The sequence below is a fragment of the Gorilla gorilla genome, chromosome 9 (genome assembly GCF_029281585.2).
Source record: "Gorilla gorilla gorilla isolate KB3781 chromosome 9, NHGRI_mGorGor1-v2.1_pri, whole genome shotgun sequence".
NCBI lineage: Eukaryota > Metazoa > Chordata > Mammalia > Primates > Hominidae > Gorilla > Gorilla gorilla.
Genome location: NC_073233.2, coordinates 75,445,361 through 75,465,530, shown reverse-complemented (window position 1 = coordinate 75,465,530; position 20,170 = coordinate 75,445,361). Strand labels below are relative to the sequence as shown.

Sequence of the window (20,170 nt, the reverse complement as noted above, 5' to 3'; positions counted from 1 at the left end):
AGGCAGAGGTTGCAGTGAGCCAAGATTGTGCCATTGCACTCCAGCCTGGGCAACAAAAGCGAAACTCCATCACCAGGATAAAAAAAAAACAAAAGAAAAATAACAGGTTTAATCTTGGACAGGTGTACCCAGCTAGTGATTCCCTGAAGTTTAATCTTTGATTAACTTTAGTGAGCCAAGAACTAGTTCCTGATTAGCTTCATGTTGCAGTGAGATGAGATTATGCCATTGCACTCCAGCCTGGGCAACAAAAGCAAAACTCCAGAAAAACAAACAAACAAACAACAAAAAAATCAAGATTAATCTTGGACAGGTATACCCAGCTAGTGATTCCCTGAAGGTTCCATCTTTGATTTGGAGGGTCTCAGCTAATTTTATCCCTCAAAATCAGCTCTTACAATCTCATATGATAGTCTCTGGGCCTGGAGGGATTGAATCATTTCAAATTCTGGAGGTAAAACAAAATATAAGTAATTAACAACATTTTAAACAAAAGGTCATAAGCCATACCTAGTTGTTTTTTGTTTTTTTAATGAGATAGGGGGTCTCACAGTATTGACCAGGCTGGTCTCGAACTCCTGGCCTCAAGTGATCTTCCCATCTCGGCCTCCCAAAGTGCTGGGATTACAGGCGTGAGCCACCACACCCAGCCAGGTCTGCCTAGTTTTGAGCAGGGCAGGAAAGGAAGTTCACAAGTAGCCAAACATTTAAATTATTTAGCATCAAGGCATAGAATAAATTAGATTATTTCAGATAGAGGAAAAATTATTAAATGGATCTTAATGTTTTTGAATACAGGCCTGTTCCTGTGTCTCATGAGAACAGTTTACTTTGCCACTTTTGCCCAGTTCTAAAGACAAGGCTTTGGTTAACTTGAGTTTGGCATCAGATACTGGCAGGAGTTGATGCCTTTTTTAGATGAGATGTGGATACCCAGAAGTCAAAGCCCTGTAATTTAACAGTACAAGGATTAGTCAATAGCACCTGATAAGGACCTTTTCCAAGGGGCTGAAGGTGGTGATACTGGTCTTCATGGTCTAACTAGAAGGTGTAAAAAAAATTCTACAACCTTGCAGCAATTAACTTTTATAGCTTTAGTAAGCCCCAGCAATAAAACTAAGTTAGAGACTTAACAGGATTTTGATTTTGAGGATGTTTGTTAAAGATGTTAAAAGGTTAAAACATTTGATCAAAACAGAAGCACAGGTCATTGCAAAATAGTTACTCATTTAACCAAAGTGATAATTAAAAACCATGTAACTGGCTGGGCGTGGTGGCTCATGCCTATAATCCCAGCACTTTGGGAGGCCAAGGCGGGCAGATCACCTGAGGTCAGGAGTTTGAGACCAGCCTGACCAACATGGAGAAACCCTGTCTCTACTAAAAATACAATAAATTAGCCAGGCATGGTGGTGCATGCCTGTAATCCCAGCTACTTGGGAGGCTGAGGCAGGAGAATTGCTGGAACCTGGGAGGCGGAGGTCGTGGTGAGCCGAGATCGCGCCCTTGCACTCCAGCCTGGGCAACAAGAGCAAAACTCTGTCTGAAAAAAAAAAAAAAAAAAAAAAAAACACCATGTAACCACTCCATTACAGAGTGGATAAAACCTAAAACCTTTTAAATCTTAGGGTTTTTTTAGCAATCCAAAACCTAATAAAGACAGCATAGAAATTATAAAATCTTGGGGTTTTTTGTGGGGTTTTTTGTTGTTTTTTTTGAGATGGAGTCTCACTCTGTTACCCAGGCTGGAGTGCAGTGGTGCGATCTCAGCTCACTGCAACTTCTGCCTCCCGGGTTCAAGTGATTCTTCTGCCTCAGCCTCCCAAGTAGCTGGGACTACAGGTATGCACCACAATGCCCAACTAATTTTTTGTATTTTTAGCAGAGACAGGGGTTCACCATATCGGCTAGGCTGGCCTCGAAACCCTGACCTCGTGATCCACCCATCTCAGCCTCCCAAAGTGCTGGGTTACAGGTGTGAGCCACCGTGCCCAGCCAAAATCTTGTTTCTTAAGCCAGCTACAAAAAAGCAAAGAAAACCCTTCTGCAGTGACTGCTTCTCCTTCTGGGAAGCCCATTTACATAACTTGGAATTCAAACTCAATGAAAAAAGTGTTTGAATTCAACAGAACACAGGAAGAGTGTGTTCAAAGCTATGCGTATAGCAAGGGAATACCTGACTCTTAGAAACAGTGTGAGAAGTTTTCTGATTACATTAGAAACTTAGATATATCAAGAAAAGCCAAGAGTACAGAATCAAGTTATCCTTCTCAATGAGAGAAAAACAAGACACAGCAAAAGTTGAACTTCTGAGATATGATTCTGAGAAGTTTTCAAAAGAAATAGATTATAAAATACAAGTAAAATATCTTGCAATTTTATTAAGAGCTAAGCAATAGTTTTTTTAAAAAAAACCTTGTTGTAACGTAGGGGACCAATCTTGGACTATTATAAATGATTTCCTTTTAATTATAATCGACTTAGTGACATCCAAAATACTTTCATAAATTCCCCTTCCCAAAGCTTATCATGACTTACACAGACCATGTACAACATGCTTGGACTTTCTGCCTTGTCCTAAACCTCCTAAATAATCAGTCATTTTACTTTAGGTCAAAAATTTACCACACAAGATCCTTTTTCATACAAAATTATTCTCTTTTCTTTATAACCTTCCTTACCAAAAATACGTCTGCATGTCCATAACTTTCTTCACACCTCTCTCTCCCCTACTTACTGTTCCTTTCTACCTTGTTTAACAAGTAATTTTCAAGGCCATAATTGACTTTTAGATAACTTCTGAATTGGAAAAAATTACTCTTTTTCTCAATAAGACTAGTTCCTGGGATGCTTTTGCCCTCCAATGCCACCCAGAGATATGCCAAATTAAACAACCCAAAGAACAAAAATCATCAAGACCAGAAGGGAAATGCTAGGTGTAAGCTTCAGGGCATGGAAGTGCAGGGCAACATGTGTCACTAGTGAGGCACAGACAGCAAACATGTGGCCAAAAAAGGGGACAAGGGGGATGGAGAATCAGTAGGTGCTGGCACACATCCCTCTGAGCCTCAGTTTATCTGACAGGGCAACATGGCAGCCCTGGACCCATAAAAGCCAAAAAGCCCCATGCAACAGGGTGGCACCCAAGCCAGAGGACCCCACAACTCCAGGCTCCCTGGCAGGCATAGCCCACAGGATCCAACAGCTCTGAGTGGGGGCCTGTAACCCCCAGTCCCAATGGAATATAAAGGAACATGAGCATCCCTGTGTCCCCTGGGGCTCAGCAGGCTGAGCATGAAAAAAGACAACAAAGGAAAGGGAAGGGACAATAAAGACACTCACCCATCCATGACTCCGAGAACTTAGAAAGCAAGAAACCCTGAACTGTTTATCATATGTTAGCATTTTACAGAGAAAACCATTCCACAACTGTGAAACATACTTTCCCATATCATAAACTTTTCTTAACTGAGAATGACCCAGACATCTGACGAGCCATCCAAAGAAAGCTGTGGACCAACATTTTGGGTAAAGAAGACTTCATGGAAGTTTGGTTTTCAAAAAGCCCCTTTCGCCTTTTTATTTTCTTCAGATTCAAAGGCATTTCTCATGTTTACATTTTAGCCAGAACAAAATCTCCACGTAACCTTGAACAGCAAGTTTTATCTCAACACCAGTAGCCTAATAATAGCAGATTCAAAGCAAGCAGAAAATAAAAGAGAGAAATAGCTTCGGAAGTGGTAATCAGAGGTAAGTGAACCTGTGGGCCAGCCATACAGGGCTGCCATAAGGCCGCAGTAAAGTAAAGGCGACAAGTGGGAAATGACAAGAACTGTAGCTTTCCCACACCCAGCAAAGGGGACAAGGTAGATTAGTTCACGGCACACACTGGCAAATGTCTTGCAGGGCTCCTTCTATTTTTATTATGCCCCAGGGACTCTAACCCCTTAAGCAGGGACTCCCACCCCATGAGCCAGGACTCTAACCCAAATATTAGCCTTGCCTAATATGACACCAAGACAGATCCCACTTTCCAGAGGTGGCCAATTAGTGCTGCACAGACTGAATTTCCTTGGCATAGGGTCTTGTCTGTTCTCACACTGCTAATAAAGACATACCTGAGACTGGGTAATTAATAAAGGAAAGAGGTTTAATTGACTCACAGTTCTGCATGACTTGAGAGGCCTCAGGAGACCTACAATCATGGTGGAAGGGGAGGAAAACACGTCCTTCTTCACGTGGTGGCAGCAAGGAGAAGTGCCAAGCAAAAAGGGGAAAAGTCCCTTATAAAACCATCAGACTTGTGAGAACTCACTCACTATCATGAGAACAACATGAAGATAACTGCCCCCATGATTCAATTACCTCCCACCGGGAACCTCCCATGACACGTGTGGATTATGGGAACTACAATTCAAGATGAGATTTGGGTAGGGACACAGCCAAACCATATCAGTCCCTTAGTGGTGGTCACCAGAAGATGCTACCAGAAAAAGGGGTCCCAATCCAGATCCCAAGAGAGGGTTCTTGGATCTCACACAGGAAGGAATTCAAGATGAGTCAAAGAGTACAGTGAGAAGAGAGAGTTTATTGAAAGCTACTCCATTACAGGGTAGGGTGTCCTCAGAAAGCAACAGGAAGAGTGCACCGTCTTTGTTTTAAGTTTCATATATATATATATGTCTTGTCTATGCAAAGACTAAACTAAGCTGTCCCTACGTGCAGATGGGCTGACAGAATGACAAAAATTATTATTTTCTTGATTTAAAGAAAACTATCCTTGACATTTTATTAAAGTGTTATTTTATCAAAGCACGTTTATCCCAAAGTGCTGGGATTATAGGCGTGAGCCACTGTGCTCAGCCAATGTCTTGATAGTCTTGATTTCACTTTGGAAGGCCAAGGCAGGAGAATTGCTTGAGCCCAGAAGTTGGAGACCAGCCTGGGCAACACAGTGAGACCCCGTCTGTATTTAAAAACAAAAACGGCCAGCACGGTCGCTCATGCCAGTAATCCCAGCACTTTGGGAGGCCAAGGCAGGCAGATCACTTCAGGTCAAGAGTTCGAGACCAGCCTTGCCATGGTGAAACCCCATCTCTACTAAAAATACAAAAATTAGTCAGGCGTGGTGGCAGGCACCTGTAATCCCAGCTACTCGGGAGGCTGAGGCAGAAGAATCTCTTGAACCTGGGAGGCAGAGGTTGCAGTGAGCCAAGATCATGCCACTGCACTCCAGCCTGGGCAACAGAGCAAGACTCCGTCTCTAAATAAATAAATAAAATACCAAGATGGACATGATTTAAAAATGGTGTCACCCTGGCTTTCCTAGGCTCCCTAACATCAGCACATGGGCCACATGTTATGGTCATGAAGCTATAGCTCCTTCTGGGCTGGAGACTTTAGCATGGTCATGAAGAAAGTTCACTTTCTATAAGTTGCTGGGGTCTGTCAGAAGCTGTTTCCTACCAACAACACCTTGTGGTCACCACCACTTTCCACACAGGGTTTGGGGAAAAACAGGCTGCAGGACAGGAGGCTATAAAACAGGCAATTATGTAAGTTGATAAAATTCCTATAATTCCTATAATCCCTGGAGACCCTCCTTGTCTGCTTTCAGAACCTGCAAATAAACCTCCCTCCATTAGTTTCTTGCCATAGATTTACCTTCCCACAGTAGTCGCTCTTGTAAGCCTAAAGCTGCTTTTTTTTCCTGTCATTTCTCTAAAATGTATTGCTCTTTGTTGAAGACACCATGTGAGTGAAATCTCATCACTGCTTGGAGTTACTTTTCATTGAGATTTCTCCTGCGTGATTGTAGGTTTTTCTTTTGTTCTACTGTTACAGGGGTCCATTCCAACTAACAACTCATGAATGTTGAGGAAAAGATTATTTTTTCTCCCCCACATAGTCTGCAAACCATTTCTTGACTGAGTATGAAGGCAAATGCAGCCTTCAAATGCGGCTGGCCAGGGGCTGGGATGGGCAGAGCTTCCTGGACCCCAGAGGGCTGCGTCTCACCAGGCGGAGCCCAGTGCTGCCTCCTTGCAAGCTCACCTGGCCCCCAGTCCGGGTCTCCTCCTGGCTGCCCCTCCCCCGGAAGGCTCAGAGCCATAAGGAGGGAGGAAGGTGTCCTTCCCAGGTGCAGAACCGCCCACCCAAAGCCTGGGCAAAAATTAAAAACATCGCACTGATCAGGGGCACACCCTGCACCGAGCGCTCAGGGTTGGGTGCGCTTCCCCTCCTCCTCATTTGAGCTCACAGCTGCCTAGGCCTAGGGGGAGGAGGAGGAGGTGGCACCAGGACTGGGATCTCATCCCTGACTCACAGCTGGAGGAACATCTGCCCAGCATGTAGCAGCTTACAAAGAGCTTTCATAGAAATGATCTCATTTCATCTCCACGCAATCTGGGAGGGAGGGAGTCCTGTTCCCATTATACAGATGAGAACACCAAGGCTCAGAGGAACCTGCTCTGGCCTGGAGCACCCGCTCCTCCTTTGTGCAGAAGCATCACAGATCTGAGAGAGTGAGAGGACCCCTTGCTGTCCAGCAGACTGCCTGTCTCCCGCCACCGGACGGGCTGAACCTCCAGATGACGTGCCGCCACGGTGCTGTGGTGTTCCGTGTGGCTGCTTTTACCCACAGCCCTCTGGCTCCATGGGCCTTCCCTGTGGTCTAGCTCCGTGACTACCCTGGGGCCACGGCTCCCAGCAGCACAGCTTTTCCCGGCCCATCCCCCACCTCCATTGCATGTGCACATCACGCCTTTTTGGTGGGTTTTAAAGTGTACATAAACAGTTTGTTTTGTTTTGAGACCAGGTCTTGCACTGTCACCTAAGCTGGAGTTCAGTGGCATGATCTTGGCTCACTGCAGCCTTGATCTCCTGGGCTCAAGCGATCCTCCCACCTCAGCCACCCGAGTAGCTGGGGCTACAGGCACATGCTACCATGCCCAGCTAATTTTTGTATTTTTAGTAGAGACGGGGTTTCGCCAGCCATGTTGCCCAGGATGGTCTTGAACTCCTGAGCTCAAACCATCCGCCCACCCTGGCCTTCCAAAGTGCTGGGATTACAGCCGTAAACCACTGCATCGAGCCTAAACAGCTTTATTGTTACATAAGATTCACCCTTGCAAAGCCTGCATTCTGTGGTTTTTCATATATTCGGTGTTGCGCAATCATTACCCTATCTAATTCCAGAACATGTTCATCATGCCGAAAGGACACCCCATGCCCATTAGCAGTCACTCCTCTTTCTTCCTCCCCCCAGCGCATGGCAACCACTAATCTACTTTCTGTCACTATGGATTTGCCTATGCTGGACATTTCACATAAGTGGAATCATACAGTATTTGTCCTTTTGTATCTGTTTGTCACTTAGCATAATATTTTCAAGGTTCATCTATGCTGTAGAATGTGTTAGCACTTCATTTCTTTTTATGGCCAAGTAATATTCCATTGTAGTAATAGACCACCCTTGTTTACTCATTCATAGTTTGTTTTTTGGTTTTTTGTTTTGTTTTGTTTTTTGTTTTTGAGACAGAGTCTCACTCTGTCCCCTAGGCTGGAGTGTAGTGGCACGATCTCGGCTCACTGCAACCTCCGCCTCCTGGGTTCAAGCTATTCTCTTGCCTCAGCCTCCCAAGTAGCTGGGACTACAGGTGCACGCCACCACACCCGGCTAATTTTTGTATTTTTAGTAGAGATGGGGTTTCACGATATTGGTCAGGCTGGTCTGGAACCCCTGACCTCAGGCTATCCACCCTCCGTCTCCCAAAGTGCTGGGATTACAGACGTGAGCCACCATGCCCGGACTTTACTCATTCATAGTTGATGGACATTTAGGTTGTTTCACTTTTTGGTCTACTATGAATAATGCTTTTAGGAACATTTCTGTAGAAGTTTTTGTGCGGACTTATAGGAGTTTCTTTGTTTTGTTTTGTTTTTTTAGAGACGGTGTCTTGCTCTATCACTCAGGCTGGAGTACAGCTCCTGAGTAGCTGGGACTATAAGCAATCATCAATGTGCCCAGCTAATTTTTTTATATTTATTGTAAAGACTGGGTCTCACTTTATTGCCCAAGCTGGCATTGAACTCCTGGCCTCAAGTGATCCTCCTGCCTTGGCCTCCCAAAGTGCTGGGATCACAGGCATGAGCCAAACTTATGTTTGCCTGGCCCCAAACTTATGTTTTTGGTTCCCTTGACTATATACCTGGGAGTGGAATTGCTGAGTCATGTGATAACCCATTTTGAGGAATTGCCAAATTCCTTTCCAAAGTGGCTGCACCATTTTATAATCCCATCAGCAGAGTCTGAGGGTTCCAACTTCTCCACATCCTTACCCACAGTGGTCAGTGTCCGTCTTTTTTACCTTATCCTGGTGGTTACGAAGTAGATTCTCAACATGGTTCTATTTGGGGTGCTTACCAGGTACCAAGTTCTAGATTCAACTTGTGGGGAAAACAGGGGAGAGGGAGCCATCATCTTTGCCATTAGAGGAATCACAGTAAAGTGTGGAGGGAGATAGATAGACACAAGTCTTCATTCATGCATTGATTAGTATGTACCAGGCAATGAATGGGCTAGACACCATGGGAGACACCAAAATAGGCAGGATATAGTCTGTACCCTAACGAAGTCTTTTAATGAAGAATATAGGGCCTTTGTTGGGAGCCATGGCTCATGCCTGTAATCTCAACACTTTGGGAGGCCAAGGCAGGAGGATTGCTTGAGGCCAGGAATTCAAGGCTAGCCTGGGAAGCATAACAAGATGTCATCTCTGCAATAAATAAATAAAATGGCTGGGCATGGTGCCACATGCCTATAGTGCCAGCTACTCAGAAGTCTGAGAGAAAGATTGCTTGAGCCCAGGAGGTCAAGGCTGTAGTAAGCCATGAGCCACGATTGTACCACTGCACTCCAGCCTGGGTGACAGAGTGAGATCCTGTCTCAAAACACACACACACACACACACACACACACACACACACGACCTTCACCAGCAGTCCATCCTCCCAGCCATCTATCCACTTCCATCTATCTCTCTATCCATCTAAACCCTCATCTACCCAATCATCCATCAATCCATCAATCAAATATTCAATAGCCAGTCCATCAAGACATTCATCTATCCATTTGTCCACCTATTCATCCAACTACCCATTTACCCACATGATCGTCGGCCACCTGTCTATCCATCCATCTTCCATTCATCCATCCATCTATCCAACCATCTACCCAACCAACTATCTATGCAATCATCCATCCATCCATTTACCAATCATTGCACCACCAGCCCATCAAATCACCTACCCATCCTTCCAGCCAGCCAGCCACTCACCTGTCCATCCATCCAACTTCTCATCTACTAACCCAACTATCCATCCTCTGGTCCATCCATTCATCTATCCATCCATCTGTCCATTTAAACACCAGTTCATCAAATTATCCACCCATCCATCCAACCACCCATTTTACCCAACCAACCATCCTTCTACCCATCCTTCCCTCTGTCTACCCATTAGTCAAATCCCTGATCCACCCATCCTGGACACTAGAGCCAGGACCCCAGCTTGGCTAAGTCAGGCTGGGCAAGTTGAGGGCACCAAGATGAGAGCTCCAGGATGCTGCTGATTGAACACAAGCAGGGGGATCTCCAAGCCAGGCTTTCTCCTCCACTTAGACACAAGGCCTTTGCTCCCTGACTGAAAACTCTTTTACCCCCTATACTCTGAGTGGTTACAGACCCCACTGTTTTGGATTATACTTTGGGACATACATTTCTCACCAGTTTCCACTTTCAAAGATGGTTCTTTAGACATGGAATCATTCATCACGTGTGGTGCCCACCACGTTCTGCACCTTCCTATGTGCCAGGAACCTGCCAGGTCCTGTCATCTAATTTCCACAATGGCACTGAGAGGCAGATGCTAGGTCAACTTCCACTTTTCAGATGACGAAACTGAGGCTCAAAGAGGTGACATACCTTTCCCAGGGTGACACGGTGTGTGCATGGGGGAACCTAGGCCTGCCGGCCCTTTCTGTGGTCTTGCAGAGGAGAATTTCTGTCTCCGATGAATGTTTTCAGAGACGTTACTGCCTGGGAAACCAGGCCGCTCCTGCTCTCCATGTGCAGAGGTGGGACTGAAGGACACTGAAGGCTGAAGCAATGGGAATGATCACAACCAGCCTTTCCACTCACTTCTCAACCCCAGCCTGTCCTCAGATGTGGAGGCTTTCCTCTGTCTGTGAGGCCACCCCCTCCCTTTGCTCAGCCATTCCCATCATCCTCTGCTCTTGGCTAGCATGTCAGTTCCTCAACCCCATCAAGCAAGGCCCTCCCTCTTTTTTTTTTTTTTCTTTCTTTCTTTCAAGACAGAGTCTCAGTCTGTCACCCAGGCTGGAGTGCAGTGGGGCGATCTCGGCTCACTGCAACCTCCACCTCCCAGGTTCAAGTGATTCTCATACCCCAGCCTCCCGAGTAGCTGGTATTACAGGCATGCGCCACCACGCATTTTTGTATTTTTAGTACAAAAATTTTGTATTTTTGTATTTTTAGTAGAGACGGGGTTTTGCCATGTTGGCCAGGATGATCTCAAATTCCTGACCTCAAATGATGCGCCTGCCTTGGCCTCCCATGGTGTTGGGATTACAGGCGTGAGCCACCACGCCCGGCCAAGTCCTCCCTCCTGAGAACCTTGGCCCTTCCTGCACTTCCCTGGCCACTGTCATTCTGGTTTGCTGAATAGGCATCTCCCAGCAGGTGAAAGGTTCCAGGATGTAGGGACTAGTTCCAGCACCCAGGAAGGTACAGAGCAGGGGCCGGACAAACGTTTGCTGCAGATTCAGCCTCTCTAAAATTTTCTCTGATCTCCTGCCACCCATACCCTCTCCAGAGGCCACTAGCCCCTTCCTCCCTCCCAAAGGCCTCCATCCAACACACCTGCCAGGTTCCAGCTCCTGGGGCACTCCAAGTTCAAGGCTGATCCGTGCCAGGGACCCTGGCTCTCTCCCAGGGCCAGGCACAGGTTAAACATTAATAGGCAATGCCTGCAGCATTGCCTTATCCCCTCACCTCCTCCATGAAGCCTCCCTGATGCCTGGGCCAATGACCCCAAGCACTTGGAGACTGTCTGGTGGCTCTTTTCCTGGTTAGACATGCCTGAGAGTGGGCTTCTCTGGACAGATGGGGTCTGTCACATAGCCCCAGAAGCTGGCCCAGCCAGCCTCAGCTGTTTGCTGAGGGAATACATGAATAGATGGCCACGTGTGGCTGAGAGAGGCCAGAGCCACCAGCTCAGGTGGCAGCACCTAGTGGGATCTGGTTCCCTTGGACAAAGGCCAGTGTGGGGGACAGATGAATAAATCATGAGGGGCCTGGAATGGAGCCGGGGCAGGATGATGACCTCATTCTGGGAGTTGAAGAGCGGGCAGCTGGGTGGGGAGTGGGCTGGGGGCATGGCAAGGAAGCCTGAGAGGCCAGCAGGGGCTGCCCGGCCCACCTCCACCCCTTTTCCTTGAGAAGCAAGAGGTTGAAGGTCAGCAGGACCAGGTGGAGGTCCTGGCAGAACGCAGGGAGGTGGGCAATGCAGAGGGACCCTGGGGAGGAGAGGGGGCTAGCACAGAGGGACCCTGGGGAGGAGGGAGGGAAGGAGGGGGCTAGCACAGAGGGACCCTGGGGAGGAGGGAGGGAGGCAGGGAGGTGGGCAGCACAGACGGACCCTAGGGCTCTGGGCTGGGGAGATGGGGAAGGCCTTTCCAGAATTCTGGAGCTCTCCTGAGAGCGGGATGGTGGGGAGAATAGGAAGAGCAAGGAAGGACAGACAGAAAGACCAATGCAAGAAAGGACCTTGCAGCAACAGAGGGAAGGAGCCGGCAGAGAGATGGGCTGAGTGGGTCAGAGACGGCAGAGACACCACTGGATCCAGACTTACAGAGATGGCGGCGGGTCAGAGGGGATGGAGACGGGGCTGCAGGCAAAACAGACACAGAGGCAGAGGGGGCAGAGAGGGGCAGGGGGTGAGATGGAAACTGAGCAAGGAGGTGTGTGGGGCAGCAGGTGCGCGTGAGCCAGAGAGATGCAGGCAGAACACTGCGGGGGAGGAGGCCAAAGGCAGGCAGGAGGGCCGGCCACTGGGGCCACAAGGATGATCAGGTGGAGCCCCGGGCACAGTCTGTGACCAGCTTGAGGGGCTTCACCAGGCTGACAGGGCCACACGAGGGGCCACGGGGAGCTAGGGAGGATACAAGACTCTGGGGACACGGGGCTCTCCCAGTTTATGGAGGAAGGGACAGAAAGAAGAGTAGCAGGGACCCAGGCCACACATGTGGCTGCCCACAAGACCACTCTCCCACAGGACTGGGGCGGCCGGACGGAGCAGCGTCCCTCAGCCAGGAGGAGGTACCAAGCCCTCATCTCCATGGCCCAGCCCCAGGGCCCAGCAGAGGGCAGCCTCCCAACGGGGGACCCCAGCCCCTCTGAGGGCACTCCAGGAACCAGCCAGGCCCCTGGCAGCCCAGCAGCCACCCGGCGACGAGAGCTTCTCCGGGAGCTCGAGGCCCAGGTGCAGGCAGCCTACGGGCAGGTAATGCGGGCAGGGGTGTGAGGGGACCAGGAACAAACAGCAGGGACCCCACACCCCAACTGGGGGCCCCGGAGGACAGACCCAGGACTTAGTCCAGGGAGGGGACCGGGAGGCAGAATCCAATGGGAGACTCTCTGAGGTCGGCAGGGCCGGGGTGGCTTCCCTTCCCAATCTCCACCCTCACCGAGCCCTGTCACTGCCCACAGCACATAGGCGGTTCCCTTCTGCTCCTCATCCAAGGGCGGGGCACCAGTCCAGGCAGGGGGTGCCAAGTGCAAGCAATTGGGGCTACCCCAAGGTGAGGAGCCCAGGGCCCAGCTGGGGTCCTGGCAGGGAGAGGCAGGGGCTTCCTGGGCTGAGCCAAGTGGCTGCCTCTTTCTGGGAGGCTGTGTGGGAAGGCCCGCGTGTCCATACCAACCGGAATCTGTGCCATTCGGAGGGCCCAGCCCACCCTGGCACACTGCGCACCTGCCTTCCTCCTCCTGGGACCCAGGCCCTGCTTCTGAAGACATTAAATCTCCCCTGATTGGGAGAGATTAGAGGCAGGGGTTGGGGGAGGGTGCTGGAGAAGGGGCGTCTGGAAGACCCTCAGGAGGCAGTCTGGGGAGGCTGTGCTCTCCAGGGGGCCTTGGGCCCAAGTGGCTCCCCTCAGCAGCAGAGACGCTCAAAGATAATCCCGGATTAGGACCCAAGCCCTGGGCCCAAGTCCCCCTCCTGCCCACCCGCCCCGATCTTCCCCACAAAACCCCAGGAAAATCCCCGGCAGTACTCCCAGGCTCTCATCGGGAGCAGCTGGGGGCTGGCAGGAGTCCTCAGGCAGCAGCATCCACCGAGGCCCACCCGGGCCACCCCCGGGGTTCCAGGCCTGGCATGGTTCAGGGCCCATGGGGAACTGTGCCAAGCGGCCCTGGCGCCGGGGCCCTAAGGTAGGAGGGGTCAGGGGAGAAGCCCAGGCCAGGAGGCTGGAATGGACCCTGAGGGTCAGATGGGATGGGGCAGAGCCCTCCGAGGGCCGGGCGGGGTTGGGGGCTTCCCACTGCCCCAGGTGGAGATTTTTTTCCTGGAAGCCACAGCCTCTGGCCATCCTGATCTTGGCTCCCACCGACCTCTGGGTCTCCCCTGCCAGGCTCCAGGTCCCCCAGCTGCCCATCCAGCTGCCCCATCCCGGCTGCAGGTCCCCGCTCTCTGCTAGCCAGCCTCCATCTAGGAGACAGAGCTGGGCACAAGGTCCCTCTCTGCCGCTGGCTTTCTCAGTGGCCTTGGCCAAGTCTCTTGCCTTTTCTGGTCCTCAGTTTGCCCAACAGAACAGTTAGAGGATTGACCCTTTCTGCCTAAAGAGTTCACGGGTGAGGGTCCTCTCTCTACCCCCCAGCCCCTTCCCTACTGTCCCATGCCGGGCTCCAAAGACAGGAGCAGCTGGTGAGAGGAGTGGGGAGGGCTATCAGGCTCAGAGCTCAGCGGCCACTGCCCCAGCTCACGGCCGGCTCTGCTGCAGGACCCCTTGCAGTGGCTCGGCTCCCCACCAAGGGGCTCCTGCCCCAGCCCCAGCTCCAGCCCCAAGGAGCAGGGGGACCCCGGGCCGGGCATCCAGGGCTACTCGGTGCTCAACAGCCTGGTGGGGCCTGCCTGCATCTTCCTGCGGCCCAGCATTGCCGCCACCCAACTCGTATGTACGGCCACCCGCCCGCCAGCCTGCCTGCCCTTGCCCCTCTCCCACCAGCTCACCTGCCCTTGCCCCTCGCACTCCAGCCCACCTACCCTTGCCCCTCGCTTTGCCTCTCCTGGAGCTAGGGGGAAGAGAATTGAGTGGGGACATCAGAGCAAAGGTACACAGATCTGGGGTGGGGGTGCAGAGAGGGGAGAGAGCAATGACTCTAGAAATGGAAGAGAGATCAACAGTGACATTGAGGCTGGCGGGACCAAGTCTGAGGTTCTGCCCAAACCCCAGATCCACCACCAGCAAAGGGAGTCCCCTGCCCCAGAAGAGGGTGATGGAGTAGGTGAGGACGGCCCAAGGAGTGACCTAGGCCAGGAGCAGGGAAGGGGGCACCCGGTTACCCAGGCCAGTGAGTAGGATGGGGTGGGAACCAGGGCCGAGCAGTCAGACAGACACAGGCCCTGCGTGTGCGTGTTGGATTGTGGGGCTGGGTGGGGAGCCCCGGGAAGCAAGAAGGAAGGGCACAGTCATCAGTAGGAGCAGGGAATTCCTAACCCCTCTGTGCCCTTCAGGACCGGGAGCTGCGGCCCGAGGAGATTGAAGGTAAAGGGTTGGAGAAGGAACTGGTTCCCTGGAGGGGAGGTGGCATGGGGGGCATGGGGTGGGGACACAGGGTTGGGGGGGCATAGGGTGGGGGCCTCAGTGTTTCCAGGAGGAAGTGGGAGCAAGAAGGCTGCAGGGGACCAGTTTAGGGAAATGGGGACAAGACTGAGCAGGGAGGGGATGACAGACCCCCACCCAGCTGTCATTCCTTGGTCTCACTCACCAGGTAGGTGACAGGGCCCCTTTTATATTTGTTCATTCAGCTAACACTTCCTGGGTGCCCACTGTGTGCCTGGCCCTGGCTGAGCACTGGGAAACATGGCCAGCTAGACAGATATGGCCCGTGCCCTCTGGAGACCAACGTCAATTAGTCAGCTACAAGTACAAATGGTGCATGTGCTCTCCAGGAAAGGAACAAATGGGCCGGGGGAGGCCACATGTAGAGGGATGGCTTCCTTTAGTAGGTGACATAGGACCAAAGAGGAAGGGGAAGAGTGAGGAAATCTCCAAGAGGTCAGAATTTGTTTCCCCCACTTTCTTTCTTTCTTCCTTTTTGAAAAATTTCACTGCTGTATCCCCAGTGCCTAGAGCAGAGCTTGGCACATAGTAGATGCTCCTCAAATATTTGCTGAAAGAACAAATAACAGGAACAGCACGTGCAAAGGCCCCAAGGCAGCAAAGAGAATCTGATGTTCAGAAGGAGGGATGATTGGACCAAGGGAGAAGGGTAGGCGGGTCCAGGCCAGGATCAGGGGGATGTGGGGGAAGAACTGACCCCACCCTGCCTGGCAGAGCTGCAGGTCGCCTTCCAGGAGTTTGACCGAGACCGGGACGGCTACATTGGCTGCCGGGAGCTGGGTGCCTGCATGCGGACCCTGGGCTACATGCCCACCGAGATGGAGCTCATCGAGATCTCACAACAAATCAGTATGTGCCTCGGACCCGTCCCCATCCCCAGTCCTCCAGATGCCCCCGCTGGGCCCATGAAGCCAAGCAGTCCAGGTACACAGGTGACTGCACAGGCTGTCCCCAGAGCCCATGACCTTGGTCATTCTCAAGGCAAGCTCTCTGCCTCTGGAGAATCTCACCAGCTTCTAGGAGGTGGGCACAGCAAGGACTGTGATCCTCATTCTGCAAATGAGGCAACTGAATGGTTAAGTGACTTGTCTAAGGTCACACAGCAAGTTCCTTGGAGCCAGGACTTGAACCCAACCGAAGTCTTCAGGAAAATTAAGGAAAGTTCCAAGAAGTTTTTTGGTTTTTTTGTTTGTTTGTTTTTTGTTTTTTGTTTTTTTTTAGATGGGGTCTTTTTCTGTCACCCAGGAGTGACAATGGCGCTATCTCGGCTCACTGCAACATCCGCCTCCTGGGTTCAAGCAATTCTCCTGCCTCAGCCTCCTGAGTAGCTGGGATTACAGGCACCTGCCACCATGCCCAGCTAATTTTTGTATTTTTAGTGGAGACGGGGTTTCACCATGTTAGTCAGGCTGGTCTCGAACTCCTGACCTCAGGTGATCCACCCGCCTCAGCCTCCCAAAGTGCTAGCATTACAGGCGTGAACCACCGTGCCCGGCCCAAGAAGTTTTGAGAGTGATTTTCCTTTCACTTTTGGCCAAATCTGTGCCTTGTTTGGAGGGTGATTCCCATTGGGAAATACAGATGACCCAGACTTCTGGCGCAGAGGGAGGAAAGGATCCATTCACGAAGGGAAGGCAGAGGGCAGAGGAGGGAGGGCCAGGGAGGGGCAGAGGTCTCTGATGCCCTGGGTCTGTAATGGACGGGACCCCCAGGTGGCGGAAAGGTGGACTTTGAAGACTTCGTGGAGCTGATGGGCCCCAAGCTGCTGGCAGAGACGGCAGACATGATCGGTGTCCGGGAGCTACGGGACGCCTTCCGGGAGGTGCGGCCACTGGGGCTGAGGGCGGGCGGGGCTGCGTGTCTGCCGTGAGTGAGGGGCTGCGCGTGTGAATGACTGTCAGTGACCAGACGCCACAACCAACGCCGCCACAGTTCGACACCAATGGGGACGGCCGCATCAGCGTGGGCGAGCTCCGGGCGGCCCTCAAGGCCCTGCTGGGGGAGCGCCTCAGCCAGCGGGAGGTGGACGAGATCCTACAGGACGTGGACCTCAATGGGGACGGTCTGGTCGACTTCGAAGGTACCCCCTGCCGCACGTAGCAACACACGCCCTGGAAGGGTCCTAACAGATAAGAAACCGCACAGCAAGAGTCACCACTGGGCACCAGACCCCGTGCCACGCACTCCCATGTCCTCTCCTAGTTAATTATCATGGAGAATCCGAGAGGAAGGAATTGTTATCCCCATAGGCAAGAGAAGAAAGTCCATTCTCAGGAAAGCCTAGGCACTTAGCAAAAAAGCAAGTAGATGGAGTCAAGATTTGAATCTGGGCAGCCTGATCCAGAACACAGCTCTTCCTCTATGCTACATTCCCATAAAGGGGTAAAATGATTAAATAATAATAGAAGCCAAGGAAAATTACTATGTGGAAATGTATTCCCATAAGTAGGCCTCAAAGTTTCTCCTGAGCTTCCTAGCTGTCAAAGCAAAAAGGAAAACAAGTTCCATTACAAGGGTTTGTTTGTTTTCCCCCATAAGACAAAGCCCCCTCTTCCCGGCTCTGAGGCCTATTCCCTATCAGATCCAGAGGATGCCTTTGAAGACCCTCCCCTCAACCACATTCCCACCCGCCCCAAGGCCTGCAGATGATCCTCACTCCTAGCACAGTCCAGAGAACAGACCCAAAACCTTGGCTTCGTCCTGGCAGAGTTTGTGCGAATGATGTCTCGGTGAGCCTGTACAGAAGCTGGAGGCAGCATAAAGGACTCAAGGACCACAGCCTCCGCCCACCAGCATGTTCCTTGAAGCCCATCGCCTCCAGCGGGGACCCTCCTTTCCTCCCCATCCCACCTGTGTGCAGTGCCCTTGCCTGCCTTCACCCCCACCACCGCTTCTCCAATAAAGCTGCCTGGCCTTGTCTCTGTCTCTCTGACAATAAAATATCTCCAAGCCTGGGGAGATGGCTTTTGCCTCTCACTTGCTTATCCTGGAGGCTCCAGTATTTGGCCCCCAAAACCAAGTACTGGGGCTGTCCCCTTGGATCACAAGCCCCTTCCATTGTGAGCTCCAGGGAGATGGGGACCCTCTCTTATTCCTCTCTGGATCCTGGACCCAGCCCAGAGCAAGTGTCAGGAAACATCCCTAGCGAGTAAACAAAGCCTTCTTGTCCCAAGCTCAGGCGTGTGTTGGCCTCCACAGTTCCTGCCGTGTATCCTGAGAACAGCTCCTGCTACCTGCATGATTACATTCGAGCGTGGAGCAAGTACTACAAGACCTTTCCCAAGCTTGGTCTCACTTTTCCTGCAGTAGCCTTGGAGGCACACTGCTCAGAGCTCACTTCAAGTACATGCAGTTCAACTTAGAGAAGTGGGTGAGTTAGCAGAAGGGTTCAGCCACTGGCCCCTTCAGGAGACACCTCAGCTTTTGGGCTGACACCTCACTCCTCCAGGGAGCCCCCAGCCACTAACTGAGCACAGCATGGGGAACCAGGACCTGGACATTTCTGCCCAACGCGAGGCTCCTCTAATGGGCAGTCTTTGCTCTGAGCTCTCCTTTGGGGCAGCCAAGGCAGACAGATCTGCGTGGAGTCAGAGGCTCACCTGCCCAGTCCTGCTTCCTCCCCCTTTACCTTCCTCCCTCCCTAACTCCATCTCAGCATCTTCCTCCTGGAGGACCCCGGACACTCAAAGCATATCCCAGTCTTCAGAGCCCCATTTTCCAGATTGAAGAAATTGACAGGCTGAATGCCCTCATCCTTTCCTGCTGCTATAACAAAATACCTTAGACTGGTATTTTATAAACAGCATGAATTTATTGCTCACAGTTATGGAGGCTGGGAAGTCCAGGGTCAAGGTGCAGGCAGTTGGGTGTCTGGAGAGGGCCAGGTCTCTGCTTCCAAGATGGTGCCTTGAGCTGCTTCCTCCAGAGGGTGCCTCAAGTAGCAGAAAGGCAGGAAGCACATGAGGGCCTGGCTACTCCCCCCGCCCCACCGCCATCCCCAGCCCTTTTATAAGGCACTAATCCCATCCATAAGGGCAGAGCCCTCATGGCCTGATCATCTTCTAAAGGCCCCCCCACCCGTTACCATTGCTGCATTGGGGACTGAGTTTCAACATGCATTTTGGAGGGGACATGAACATCAGGGCCACAGCACGAGGGCCGGGTGCAGTGGCTCATGCATGCAACCGCAGCACTTTGAGGCCAGGAATTTGAGACCAGCCTGGGCAACATAGCGAGACCCTATCTCTACAAAAATAAAGCAAAAATTAGCCAGGTGTGGTGGTGCATACCTGTAGTCCCAGCTACTTGGGAGGCTGAGGTGGGAGGATCACTGGAACCCAGGAGGTCAAGGCTGCAGTGAACTATATGATTGCACCACTGCACTCCAGCCTGGGCAACAGAACAAAACCCTGTCTCTAAAAAACACTTTTTTAACTAAAAATAATAATAACATAAACAATAGCACCAAGTCAAAGTGACCTGCTAAAGACTACGTGGCCTCACTGCCCTCTATCCCCACACGAGGCTAGGCTATTCTTCCTAAAATGCCACTTGCATTTTGTCACACCCCTGTTCAGGACCTCGCCATGACTTTCCATTACCCCCAGGTTAATCCAGGGCCTTTGCCTGCACAGAGGTTCCAGGAGAACATGGGAGTGGCATAAAGCCACACACAATCAAGATGAAGGGTGGTGGGACTTGCACCCAGGCCCAGGGACTCTGAAACCACAGTGCCAACTAGGGAGGGTGCCTCGGAGTCAGGACCGGCCCAGGCCAGATCTTGGCCTCTTCTAGCTATGGCGCAAGCCTCATCTGCAGCTCCTGCCTGCTGGGAGCGAACGACCCCTGACCTTCCTCGTCACGAAGGGGTGAGAGTGCCCAGTGCCTGTGCCTGGTCCTCACATGGCGCCTGCCAACAAGATGGTCCTGGGACAAAGCAGGCAGGCGGCCTGGGGATGTGCGCTGCACATTCTGGAGACTGGATGCCGAGGTGCTGGAGCTGGCTGCAGTAGCCTCAGCACCACTCTCCTGGCAGATCTCAATTAATCCTTAATCCTCAATTAGGTAATCACCTCTGCCAATCTGGCAGGACTAGGGATGTGGATAAGTTGCCCCAGCCTCAGTGGCTTCTCTGGGAGCCAGGATCCACACTCCCACCCTTCCCTCCACCACCCTCATGGCTGGTACAAATGGTATTGCTGCCTGAGAAGATGCCTGTCCCTGCTGCAGGGGCTGAGGGGTAGTGATGGC

At 51.6% G+C, this 20,170-nt stretch overlaps 1 protein-coding gene across 2 annotated transcripts; it reads left to right on the top strand.

Moving 5' to 3' along the window:
* Positions 1-13,346: 13,346 nt before the first annotated feature.
* Positions 13,347-17,880, top strand: CABP2 (calcium binding protein 2). 2 transcript variants are annotated; one of them, XM_063710807.1, is made up of 7 exons: positions 13,347-13,508; positions 14,078-14,248; positions 14,812-14,842; positions 15,635-15,769; positions 16,633-16,742; positions 16,853-17,000; positions 17,628-17,880. In XM_063710807.1, exons 1-7 carry the CDS (start codon positions 13,467-13,469, stop codon positions 17,651-17,653), a joined length of 663 nt encoding a protein of 220 aa, XP_063566877.1. In that variant the 5' UTR covers positions 13,347-13,466; the 3' UTR covers positions 17,654-17,880. The 2 variants fall into 2 exon arrangements, with proteins under 2 accessions (XP_063566877.1, XP_063566876.1); XM_063710806.1 differs by having other exon boundaries at positions 14,078-14,252.
* The last annotated feature ends 2,290 nt before the right edge of the window (positions 17,881-20,170 follow it).